Here is a 13,354-nt window from a genome sequence, read left to right as displayed (position 1 = left end):
CATGATGTGCGGGCCGGCGTGACTCCACTGAGCCTATACATATTATGTGCACCTTTATGATATACAGTGCCCGTACTCCTCCTCTTTCTTCTTCTGGTGCCGTTGACAGGCTGCTTACGATCCCCAGCCACGCCTATCCGACTGTTGCTGACCGCACAATAAAACTATTTTCATGCTGATAGTGTTCTAAAGAGCAGCCAAAAGTATAGCTGCATTACAAGTGTCATCATCTATACTGTCCTGTTATTAGTCTGGGGGGTACAATATCCATGACAGTTGCGCTTTAAAGAAGAAGTTACAGGTCTGTGAGAGCCAGAAATCTTGCTTGTTTGTAGGTGACCAAATACTTATTTTTCCATCACAATTTGCAAATAAATTCTTTAAAAATCAGACAATGTGATTTTATGGATTTTTTTTCTAATTATGTCTCTCATAGTTGAGGTATACCTATGATGAAAATTACAGGCCTCTCATCTTTTTAAGTGGGAGAACTTGCACAATTGGTGGCTGACTAAATACTTTTTTGCCCCACTGTAGGTACTGTCTTTAGTCAGTGTTGCCCTAAGAACCCTTTTACTGTTAAAAGAAAAAACTGTGTTCAAATTGTTCTACAAAACAGAAGTTAGTTATGTATGTTTTGGGTTAATGTTACCAACTTTAACCCTTAGTGGACACAAGACATACATGAATATACATGCACAAAGCATGATGTATTGGGCCTGGGAAGTGGATTGCACTGGAGACCGGAGAAGACTACCGGAGGCACCCGTGGGAGCACTGGAGAGAAGTTTGGGTTTATTTTTTTATATATTATATATATTATTTGTTTTTATATTACAAAAGCAAAGTAAAAAAAAAAAAAAAAAAAAAAACTTTCAACAATCGTGGAAAGCAAACTCCAGGAGTGTTTGGCACCTCTGTAACTCCTCATTTTCTAAGAGCCAAAACTCTTATTTTTCCACATACAGAGCTACACTGGAGATCAAAATTAGAGAAGAATTTATGAAAACTGTAATCTACCTTGATCGTCATTTGAAGAATTTTTTGGAAGGGGTACAACATGCCATTAGAACAGTGTTTTATAAAATAACCAAACTATATCAACATAAAACATTTATTTTTCAAATAACGTGATGATCATAATTAGAGAACAGCAATGACTGTAGCACAGAGAAAGTACATTTTTTAAAGGTTATAACAGTCACCAATCAGTAAGAAGTGTACAGGCCTTTGCTTTGAATGACTTCAGCACATCTGCGCCCCCCACAAGATATCAATAGTCTCTCACACTGCTCGTGTGTGATTTTGGTTCACTCTTCTTCCAGTCTCTTCCACAGTTCTGTAATTGTTGAGGGTTTCTTGACCATAACTTTGTCACCAAGGATTTTCTATTGGGTTTAGCTCATGACTCTAGTAACCAAAAGCAAGGTAACCACTCCCACCTCCACCTACTACACCTGTGCATGGGCTTGATTGTTAGCGTCTCCAATCTCCACCAATAGGTATAGCAAAATATCATCCAGCATCAGGCTTGTAGTAAACAATTGTGGATCCTTAATGGGTCATCAATACACGGAACATTTACAGCCAACATGTTTCGGACCTACACAAGGTTGATCTAATGCTTCCCAGCAACATTTATTAAACTAACAGGTCGTTTGTGTACTTTATGATCATGAAATGCAAGCCCGCTAGCCACGTCATGGCCACCTGTAGGCAGCGGGTCCCTAACATCCCTAGCATAAAATGGCGCAGCACTGAGCGGCCACCACCACAGCCGCTGACTAGGAGCACATGGTAAGTGAGCTTTTACACCTGTTCACACTGGTGTTGCGGCAGTGGTGGTCGCCCCTCAGTGCTGCGCCATTTTATGCTAGGGATTTTAGGGTCCCACTACTTACAGGTACCGTGACGTGGCTAGAACTTTATGATCATAAAGTACACTAACGACCTGTTAGTTTAATAAATGTTGTTGAGAAGCATTAGATCAAGGTGCATGTTGTGGATGTGCGACCATATGTTTTTTTCCCCTCTACTTGAATTCACATTGTGTTTTCTATCTCCCTCTTTTTTTGTTTTTACTTGGTCAGTCCAGGCCTATATAACTTTGCAGAAAGCTGCATAGGGCCCTATTCTTTCTGGCAGCCTCCCAGTCTCTGACTGGGAGCACATGATAAGTGAGCTTTTACACCTGTTCACACTGGTGCGGTGCTGTGCGGCATCCATTGCTGCCACGGTGCCATGTCTGTGGCAAAGTGCGGCCCAAGGACTGGTTTGAGTGGCATTGGGGCTACTCTGCCAGTGGGCCATTCCCCCTGTGGACACTGGTGTTGCTGTATGTGAGGTCCAACACCTGCTGCAGAAAACATTCCCCAAACCATGACACTTCCTCCTCCACTTTTCACTGACTTCTTTACACACTTTGGGTTTGATGGGAAACATTATGTTTGTCGACAAACTGGGGAACGACTGAACCCAAATAAATTAAACTTGCTTTCATCACAAAAATGAACTCTGGACCACATCTCCTCTGTCCATACAACATGCTTCTCAGCAAAGGTGAGTCTACCCTTTTGATTATTTCTGCTAATGAGAGGTTTGGTCACTGCAGAGTGGGCTTTCAGTCCAAATGCTCTTAAACGTTGAGACACAGTATGACTAGACAGATCCTTACCCTGTTCAGTGCCAAACTGGCGAGCAATTCCAGCTGCAGTATTGAAACGATTACCCATGAAGATTCTCCTCGTTATCCTGTCATCTCTTGCATTTATCTTTCGAGGGCGACCAGCCTTCTTGGGGGACTTGAATGAGTTTGTGATGCTATAAAGATGCAATATTCTAGAAATCACAGACTTTGAACGACCAACTTATCTTGCTATGGCTGATCATCAGGACAACCTGCTGCTGAATGGATTTAGTCACTTTGCAAAAATGATATGCCTTTCTAAAGTCAGTGAAAACTGGAAAGTTAGGCTGAAAGTTACATAGGGTTTGACAGATCATTAAGGGAATTAGCACCGGTTGCCAGATTAACACCAATAACTTAAAGGAATCTGAAAGTGTTCTCTAATTTTGATCAGTGTTCTTTTTCAATTATCTCACATACATTTTTATTCTGTGCTTTAGAATACAATTCATAAAATAAGCTTAAATGGTCACCAAACTTTTTTTTATATACATGTTGTAGTACTTATGTACTACAACATATCTCTAATATACATGAATTTATTTATTTTTTTCACTAAAATTGTTTAATTTACATTTGAAAACCGGCCACTAGGGGTCTCCCTTCTAGTGGCCGGCTGTTGGCTGGCGTGACGTCAAGCATGAATTCGAACAGATGCCGGCCGGGATCGGTCCTAAATCATTCAGCCTGCGCTCGCTCCCAGCCTGTCAATCAGACAGGCGGGAGCGAGCGCTTTGAATGAAGAGGATGCGCGCAGGCTCCCTGGCCTCGCACGCCGGCCCTGGCTCCCGGTGTGAGGTAGGACTGCCCTGCACTTTATTCACTTTCTATTTCGGGGTGGAAAGCGGGTTGCGTTGCGGGGTTCGGGGGAGCGGGATGTGCAGCAGCTGTTTTCGCCACAGCGTACCTCCAGTTGTTTACCCACTACAACAACCAGCATGCCCTGACAGCCAATAGATGTCAGGGCGAGCTGGGAGTTGTAGCGGTGAAACAGCGGGTTGCGTGGCAGCGGGTTGCGTGGCGGGGTTCGGGGGAGCGGGATGTGCGGCAGCTGTTTTCACCTATACAGTGTGCCTCCAGTGTTTTCCCCACTACAACTCCCAGCATGCCCTGACGTTGTGCCTGCTGGGGAAGTCTGCCTGGTTGTGAGCACACTACCAGGCAGACAAAAAGGCCTTTTTAATATAGAAAAAAATAATTAAAAGGCAGGGAGGGGGTTAGGGATAGATGGGCAATAGGCAGGGACAGAAAAAAAAAAGGATGGTGGGACATTTAGGAAATTGTGTGTTGTTTTATGATTTTAATCTCCAGTGTACATGTTTTTTTCAGGACCTTTTTGAAGACCATTTTACTAAAAAAAATATATATATAAATATAAATTATATTTATATATATATATCAATTTTGAGGGATTCGTTTTTAGGCTGTTACCTTTGCAGTAAAACTGATATGGTTATGTTTTCACATTCTGACCCGTATAGCTTTATTTTTTCATCTATGGGGCTGTATTATGGGTTAATTTTTTGCGCCAGGAACTGTACTTTTTAACAGTACCATGTTGTGGACGATTGCACTCTGACAGCGTTTTATTACATATTTTCTGGAATGTGAGGTGACTAAAAATGACTAATTCTTGCATTTGGTATATTTTTTCGTGGATTTCAGGGGGTAGATTTAATATATAGAAGCCTTTAGAATGCCTTAGGCTGCCATGGTAACAGATCAGCACCCTGCGATTGTGTCATGGAGATGCCATTCGGACCCCTGTCAGTTCGCTCTCTGCATGCTGCAACTGCTCTAAATCGCAGTATTTAGAGGGCTAAACTGCTGGGATCAGACTGAAGTCTGTTTCTGGAAACTGCAGGCAGGCGTCGGCTGTAAAATACAGCAAGCACCCCACCAGGTAAAATTCTTTGACTGTAAGGGTGCGTTCACACGCTCTTTGTTTTTGCGGGTTTTCCGCTGCGTATTTGAAAGGGGGCGGCCTCTTCTCGGCTATTCGCAGCAGATTTTCCCCGGAGGAATTTACGCTGCAGAAAATCCGCCGCAAGCCCCATTGAAGTCAGTAGGGACTGTGGCGGATTTTCCGCAGCATAAATTCAGCCGCGGAAAATCTGCTATGGACAGCCGAGAAGAGACCGCCCCTTTCAAATACGCAGCGGGAAAACCCGCAAAATCAAAGGGCGTGTGAACGCACCCTCAAAAGGCATTTTGGTGGTCGTTAAGAGGTTAAGCACCACCATCACAATACCTAATGGTGCATGATGATAATAGCCACAGACTCAAAACTATAACATAAATACCATAAAAATACCCTTATTTTTGGTGCTTCGCTACCACATGGTCCATTGTTTGTGTGGTCTAGCCCATTCGTGTCAGCATTCCTAATTTTATACAGCCGTTTTCCTAAATAAAAAATTTGGTTAAATGTTTAATTTGCAAATCAACGTCTGGTAGCTGATGAAGAAGCAGGAGCTCAACTATAAAAAGTACTAGTTCTGCACGATAGAAAAGAGACTAAGAGTGGGGTCACACCTGCGCTGCTTTTTCAATGCTCTGCCCAGTCAATGTAAGGGAGGGACACGCCACAAACCAACGGCACACAGCAGACTCCACCAAACTTATTGAGGTCTGCAGGGCTACTAGCATGAGGTATGATGCTGGGAATGTAGGCTCCTGACTGCTTCCAGTGCAGGTGTGATCCCAAGTGTAAGAATAAAAATCTCAGGATTCTTCTACAGTATATGAACAGGATGATGTACAGGGTGGTTCATTTACATGGATACACCTTAATAAAATGGGAATGGTTGGTGATATTAACTTCCTGTTTGTGGCACAATAGTATATGTGAGGGGGGAAACTTTTCAAGATGGGTGGTGACCATGGCGGCCATTTTGAAGTCAGCCATTTTGAATCCAACTTTTGTTTTTTCAATAGGAATAGGATCATGTGACACATCAAGCTTATTGTGAATTTCACAAGAAAAACAATGATGTGCTTGGTTTTAACGTAACTTTATTCTTTCATGAGTTATTTACAAGTTTCTGACCACTTATAAAATGTGTTCAATGTGCTGCCCATTGTGTTGGATTGTCAATGCAACCCTCTTCTCCCACTCTTCACACACTGATAGCAACACCGCAGGAGAAATGCTAGCACAGGCTTCCAGTGTCCATATATACTGCTATATACTACTATATACACCGCAGGAGAAATGCTAGCACAGGCTTCCAGTATCCGTAATTTCAGGTGCTGCACATCTCGTATCTTCACAGCATAGACAATTACCTTCAGATGACCCCAAAGATAAAATTCTAAGGGGGTCAGATCGGGAGACCTTGGGGGCCATTCAACTGGCCCACGATGACCAATCCACTTTCCAGTAAACTGTTCATCTAGGAATGCTCGGACCTGGCACGTTCCCTGAGTTTTTCCAGCAAGATGGTGCACCACCACATTATGGGTGTCAGGTCCGAGCATTCCTAGATGAACAGTTTCCTGGAAAGTGGATTGGTCATCGTGGGCCAGTTGAATGGCCCCCAAGGTCTCCCGATCTGACTCCCTTAGACTTTTATCTTTGGAGTCACCTGAAGGTAATTGTCTATGCTGTGAAGATAGGAGATGTGCAGCACCTGAAACTACGGATACTGGACGCCTGTGCTAGCATTTCTCCTGTGGTGTTGCTATCAGTGTGTGAAGAGTGGGAGAAGAGGGTTGCATTGACAATCCAACACAATGAAACTTGTAAACAACTCATGAAAGAATAAAGTTATGTTAAAACCAAGCACATCATTGTCTTTCTTGTGAAATTCCCAATAAGTTTGATGTGTCACATGACCCTCTTCCTATTGAAAAAACAAAATTTGGATTCAAAATGGCCGACTTAAAAATGGCCGACTTAAAAATGGCCGCCATGGTCACCACCCATCTTGAAAAGTCCCCCCCCCCCCCTCACATATACTAATGTGCCACAAACAGGAAGTTAATAATACGTACCATTCCCATTTTATTAAGGTGTATTCCTATAAATGGCCCACCCTGTACAGAGAACTCTCTGGATATTTAGAGCATCAGAAATAAAAACAAGACTAAGTACATGTGTCCCCCTCAGCACATTTACTGAGGTGGATACAGTCAAGCTAATAAAAACAAACAGTAGGTGGCGCTATACTAACAGATAACAAAAAAAATAATTTGTGTCAGTACCTGTATGACATGGTTAAATGGATCTTCAAAAAAAATATAAATAAAATAAAAAAGAAATTCTGCGATTGGATGTTTACTTCAATGTTTTTCTCCATGCATGTTGTTTAGTCTACGCACTCAGCACAATGTAGTGGCCAAAGACCGGCATATCCAGGAAAGTTGTGAGCAGTCCCACTCTTTAAAGGGGTACTGCACTGACCAACAGTTGGAACATTTAGTTCTGAAAGATGTGTGCACGCTGCAGGGGCCAGTGACGTCACACCCCCTCAATGCAAGTCTATGGGAGGGGGCGTGGCAGCCGCCACGCCCCCTCCCATAGGCTTGCATTGAGGGGGAATGGTGTGACGTCACAAGGGGCGTGGCCGACCCCTGCAGCACGCACACAGCGAACAGAAATAAATGCTCCGAACGCTGGTCAGTGGAGTACTATTTAGGTAAAAACTGTTTTACTTTGCATGTATAAGTTAAAAAAAAGTTAGCTCAGTCCCCCATTTGAACTGGGTTACCATTAAAGGGGTATTCCAGGAAAAAACCTTTTTACATATATATATATATATATCTCAACTGGCTTCAGAAAGTTAAACAGATTTGTAAATTACTTCTATTAAAAAATCTTAATCATTTCAGTACTTATGAGCTTCTGAAGTTAAGGTTGTTCTTTTCTGTCTAAGTGCTCTCTGATGACACCTGTCTAGGGAAACGCCCAGTTTAGAAGAGGTTTGCTATGGGGATTTGCTTCTAAACTGGGCATTTCCCGAGACAGGTGTCATCAGAGAGGACTTAAGGTTGTTCTTTTCTGTCTAACTTCAGAAGCTCATAAGTACTGAAAGGATTAAGATTTTTTAATAGAAGTAATTTACAAATCTGTTTAACTTTCTGGAGCCAGTTGATATATATAAAAAAAAGTTTTTTCCTGGATAACCCCTTTAACCATTCCAATATTCTAATGGCAGGAATAGCAGTTTGCAGCACTTATTATAGTCAGTTAAACCCATGACCAGGGATAACACCTTAAAGGGGTATTCCAGGTCAAAACTTTTTTTTATATATCAACTGGCTCCGGAAAGTTAAACAGATTTGTAAATTACTTCTATTAAAAGATCTTAATCCTTCCAATAGTTATTAGCTTCTGAAGTTGAGTTGCTGTTTTCTGTCTAACTGCTTTCTGATGACTCATGTCCCGGGAGCTGTCCAGCTCCTATTCTCCCATCATGCACAGCTCCCGGGATGTGACATCATCATTGAGCAGTTAGACAGAAAACTTCAGAAGCTAATAACTATTGGAAGGATTAAGATTTTTTAATAGAAGTAATTTACAAATCTGTTTAACTTTCCGGAGCAAGTTGATATGTAAAAAAAAGGTTTTGCCTGAAATACCCCTTTAAATGCCTTCCATTATAAGCCACAATGCTAGTGCTAATATGGCATGAGAAAAAACTAAAGAACTCACTATACTCATTACTCAACACACACTAACTAAATACAGTTATTTTTTTTTCACTTTTACTTAAATACTAAAGAAACAAAATCAGTAGCCCAATGTAGTACATAGTTATTATTAAGCAAAATGCTATTTTATGTACATTGTCATAGATACCTGATACTGAAGTAGAAGGTAAAGGACAGGTCTTCTGAACTTGTCCAGATTGACTACTTGCTCTAAAAATGGAGAGATTTCTTTGTGTTACTAACTAAATGGTCTGTGAAGCTATTAGCATGGATTCTTTTACATACTTTATCGCAACAATACACCATATAGCCAAAGATTAAAGGGGTACCCCCGTGGAAAACCATTTTTTTTTATAAACTGGTGCCAGAAGGTTAAACAGATTTGTAAATTAGTTCTATTAAAAAATCTTAATCCTTCCAGTACTTATCAGCTGCTGTATACTACAGAGGAAGTTGTGTAGTACTTTTCTGTCTGACCACAGTGCTCTTTGTTGACCCCTCTGTTCATGTCAGGAACTGTCCAGTGCAGGAGAGGTTTGCTATGGGGATTTCCTCCTATTCTGGGCAGAAAACACTGTGGTCAGACAGAAAATAATTTCAAAAAGAAAAGAACTTCCTTTGGAGCATACAGCAGCTGATAAGTACTGGAAGGATTAAGATTTTTAAATAGAAGTAATTTACAAATCTGTTTAACATTCTGGCACCAGTGGATTTAAAGAAAAAAAAAAAATGTTTTCCACTGGAGTACCCCTTCAACTGATACTAAACAATTCATTCACAGTTATCAGAGGGGTTATATAAAGCCCAACAAAGCATAATCACTGCATAATGGAAAGATGCACAATTGGCCAATAAGCTTCTTATCTTTATGTAATAACATTTCCGGAGTATCTGTTCTTCTAGCTATGTGTTGTGTCATTCTTATAAGAAGTGAATGACTGCCTAGCCAGGCTGGGTGTTACCTGCAGGGGGCATGTTTTTACGCTGCCCAGCATTATGTATTAAAAGCTGACATGCCTCCAACTGGTAACACCCAGTTGGCTATTTAGTCATACATTTCCAATAAGAACAACAGAGGAACAGCATAACACAGAGCTATAAGAATTGCCTTCCTAAGCTGCAGTGTGACACGTCCGGCCCGGCAGCGATGTCCCGCCTTGGCAAATCATTCGCTGAACTGCAGTGTGAAACACCGGGCTGGGTGCTTCCCGGGCACGACAAGTTACGCTGCAACTGAGAAAGAGGTTCTACTGGAGCAGGACACCAGAGGCACATTGGGAGCGTTAAAGATCTTTGCTTGTTTGGTGCCCCAATATGTTGCAGCAAGCCAAAAGAGCAAAACACATGGGTGAAGTATACATTCCATATAGAATATTCCCAAAAAATATACACCACATTGTATAAGGGTGTAGTCACAAGTACAGTATCCTGCACATATTTAATGCACAGGATTTTATGCTGAAGATTTTTATGTAAACTAAAAGACACAGCTTCAAATCCTGCGCATCAAGTATGCACAGGATACTTTACATGTGAATAGATCCTAAAGGGTTAAAGGAAGAAGGGAGGAAGAAGACCTATCAACTCAGGCGCTGCGGATTCTTGTGCCAAGGAATGGATGGAAACAGATATGTGCAATCACAAAGTTACAGTAATTCAATTAGTCACAAACTTCTCAGCTCGGCAGTTGATGACTTTTCCTGCATAAATTACTTCAGCTTTCAGGTGCTCCGGTGGGCTGGAAAAGGTGGATACAGTCCTAGGAGAGAGTCTCCAGCCACCGGAGCACCTGAAAGCTGAACTCATTTATGCAGGATAACATAAGCAAACCCGAGCCACGAGGTTCGTGACGAATGGAATCACTGTAACTTCACTCATCTCTACTCGGAATCTAAAGGCAAATCTTACCAAAGGAACAGACCTCTCCTGACAGAGAAAACAGTCAACATGTGAGCAAAGTCTGTTCCTGTGGTTCAGAGGAAGAGAGAAGAAGCATATCTATCCTAGATGAAGGAAAGAGGGAGGTTCCAGTGAGCTAGGGGAAAACGCCTTAGTAGATGATGTCCATTATGTCCATGTTATGCCTTCAAAAATCACCCATGTTCATTCATTTTACAATTAAAAAAAAAAAAACTACTGTACAGCGTTCTCAAAATGGACAGCCATATGACTAAAGTTTACCCCCCTCCTTATTAGACTTGTCCATTTCTTCTTCTTTTAAGACAGGTATAAACTGTTTACATAGTTTATAGTACGTACAGTCGGATTTATCACATTTGCATACTTTTCTATTTTCAGTAAAATCTCAGTTTTATTTTAGTTCTCATGCATTCATGAAGTAAAATATGCATGGCAAAAGTATCCTGCGCCCAATTTTCTTCATTATTTGCTCCACCGTATAAGAAGCAATGTCCAATTCATTAACTGCGCAAATTTTTTTAAATTGCTAACATTTTTGTGCAAGTGCCTGTCACCTCCACACGTGGTGAAAACACAGATAGCAGCTAGGACCTGCCCTCAGTGAAGCTTCATAGTCAAAATGGCGTAAATGTACATCCTGGTGCATGAAGTACCATGGGGTCGGGAAGCACATTAACATCCTAAAGTAGTTTAACCCCTTAAGGACCAGGCCAATTTTTATTTTTGTACTTTCAATTTTTCTAAAAATCCTAACGCTATTAATTTTGCACCTACAGACCCATATAAGGACTTGTTTTTTGCCTCATCAATTGTACTTTGTAATGACATCACTTATTTTATAACAAAATCTACAGCAAAACAAAAAACAGTATATATATTTGTGGGGTGAAATTGAAAAAACAAAAACGCCATTATGTAATTTTGGGGACTTCCGTTTCTACGCAGTACACTTTCTGGTAAAAATGACACCTTACCTTTAGTCTGTAGGTCCATACAGTTAAAAGGATACCCAAGTTATGTAGGTTTTATTTTATTTTACTACTGAGCCCAGTAACTTAATTTTCTGCATACGGGGCTATATGACTGCTCATTTTTTTGCACCATCTAGTTTTTATTGGTACCATTTTTTGTTTTGATGGGACTTGATCACTTTTTATTCATTTTTATTGTATACGAAGTGATCAAAAATGAGCAGTTTTGGTACTTTTTAAGGTGTACATCGTGGACTGTGTGGTGTAACTAAACTTATATTTTAATAGTTCGGACATTTACGCATGCAGCGGTACCACATATTATTATGTAAATTTTTTATTAGGGGGTAAGTGATTCAAACTTATTAGGGAAGGGGTTAACTTTTATTATGGGTAAGGGTCCTCCCGCAGTCCACTCAGCTGGTTGGGACGTGCGATTCGCCGTGGATGTCCCGATCAGCTCCGCTGAGCTAACCTGCACTGTTAACTCATGCATTTAGACACCGCAATCAACTTTGATTGCGGCGTCTAAAGGGTTAATGCTGGGTATCGGCCCGATCAGTCTGGCATTAACCGTGGGTCCTGGCTGCTGATAGCAACTGGGATCCACCGGGTATGAAACGTGCTCAGCTCGTGAGCACGCTTTAACCCCTTAAGGACCGAGCCCTTTTTCACCTTAAGGACCGGAGCGTTTTTTGCAATTCTGACCACTGTCACTTTAAACATTAATAACTCTGGAATGCTTTTAGTTATCATTCTGATTCCGAGATTGTTTTTTCGTGACATATTCTACTTTAACTTAGTGGTAAAATTTTATGGTAACTTGCATCCTTTCTTGGTGAAAAATCACCAAATTTGATGAAAAAAATGAAAATTTTGCATTTTTCTAACTTTGAAGCTCTCTGCTTGTAAGGAAAATGGATATTCAAAATATATATTTTTTGGGTTCACATATACAATATGTCTACTTTATGTTTGCATCATAAAATTTATGAGTTTTTACTTTTGGAAGATACCAGAGGGCTTCAAAGTTCAGCAGCAATTTTGAAATTTTTCACAAAATTTTCAAACTCGCTATTTTTCATGGACCAGTTCACGTTTGAAGTGGATTTGAAGGGCCTTCATATTAGAAATGCCCCATGAAAGACCCCATTATAAAAACTACACCCCCCAAAGTATTCAAAATGACATTCAGTAAGTGTATTAACCCTTTAGGTGTTTCACAGGAATAGCAGCAAAGTGAAGGAGAAAATTCAAAATCTTCATTTTTTACACTCGCATTTTCTTGTAGACCCAATTTTTGAATTTTTGAAAGGGGTAAAAAGGAGAAAATTTTTACTTGTATTTGAAACCCAATTTCTCTCGAGTAAGGATATACCTCATATGTCTATGTAAATTGTTCACCGGGCGCAGTAGAGGGCTCAGAAGGGAAGGAGCGACAAATGGTTTTTGGGGGGCATGTCACCTTTAGGAAGCCCCTATGGTGCCAGGACAGCAAAAAAACACACATGACATACCATTTTGGAAACTAGACTCCTCAGGGAACGTAACAAGGGGTAAAGTGAACCTTAATACCCCACAGGTGTTTCACGACTTTAGCATATGTAAAAAAAATTATTTTTTTTTACCTAAAATGCTTGGTTTCCCAAAAATTTAACATTTTTAAAAAGTGTAATAGCAGAAAATACCCCCCAAAATTTGAAACCCAATTTCTCCAGATTCAGAAAACACCCCATATGTGGGTGAAAATTGCTCTGCTGGCGCACTACAGGTCTCAGAAGAGAAGGAGTCACATTTGGCTTTTTGAAAGCAAATTTTGCTCTTGGGGCATGCCGCATTTAGGAAGCCCCTATGGTGCCAGAACAGCAAAAAAAAAACACATGGCATACCATTTTGGAAACTAGACCCCTCGGGGAACGTAACAAGGGGTAATGTGAACCTTAATACCCTACAGGTGTTTCACGACTTTTGCATATGTAAAAAAATTTTTTTTATTTTTTACCTAATATGCTTGGTTTCCCAAAATGTTAACATTTTTAAAAAGGGTAATAGCAGGAAATACCCCCCAAAATTTGAAGCCCAATTTCTCCCGATTCAGAAAACACCCCATATGGGGGTGAAA

At 40.8% G+C, this 13,354-nt stretch overlaps 1 protein-coding gene across 15 annotated transcripts in view; it reads right to left on the bottom strand.

The window, feature by feature from the left end:
- Positions 1–13,354, bottom strand: part of LOC130369622 (uncharacterized) — a 214,064-nt gene that overhangs the window by 33,865 nt on the left and 166,845 nt on the right. For all 15 annotated transcript variants that reach the window (XM_056575062.1, XM_056575066.1, XM_056575068.1 and 12 more), the window contains 2 exons: positions 8,490–8,551; positions 5,001–5,092 (listed from right to left, as the gene is read on the bottom strand). In XM_056575062.1, coding sequence (XP_056431037.1) covers positions 5,001–5,092; positions 8,490–8,551 — 154 coding nt within the window. The remainder of the gene's footprint in view (positions 1–5,000; positions 5,093–8,489; positions 8,552–13,354) is intronic.

Source organism: Hyla sarda, chromosome 4, assembly GCF_029499605.1.
Source record: "Hyla sarda isolate aHylSar1 chromosome 4, aHylSar1.hap1, whole genome shotgun sequence".
NCBI classification, from domain to species: domain Eukaryota; kingdom Metazoa; phylum Chordata; class Amphibia; order Anura; family Hylidae; genus Hyla; species Hyla sarda.
This window is presented reverse-complemented; position numbering and strand designations above follow the sequence as displayed.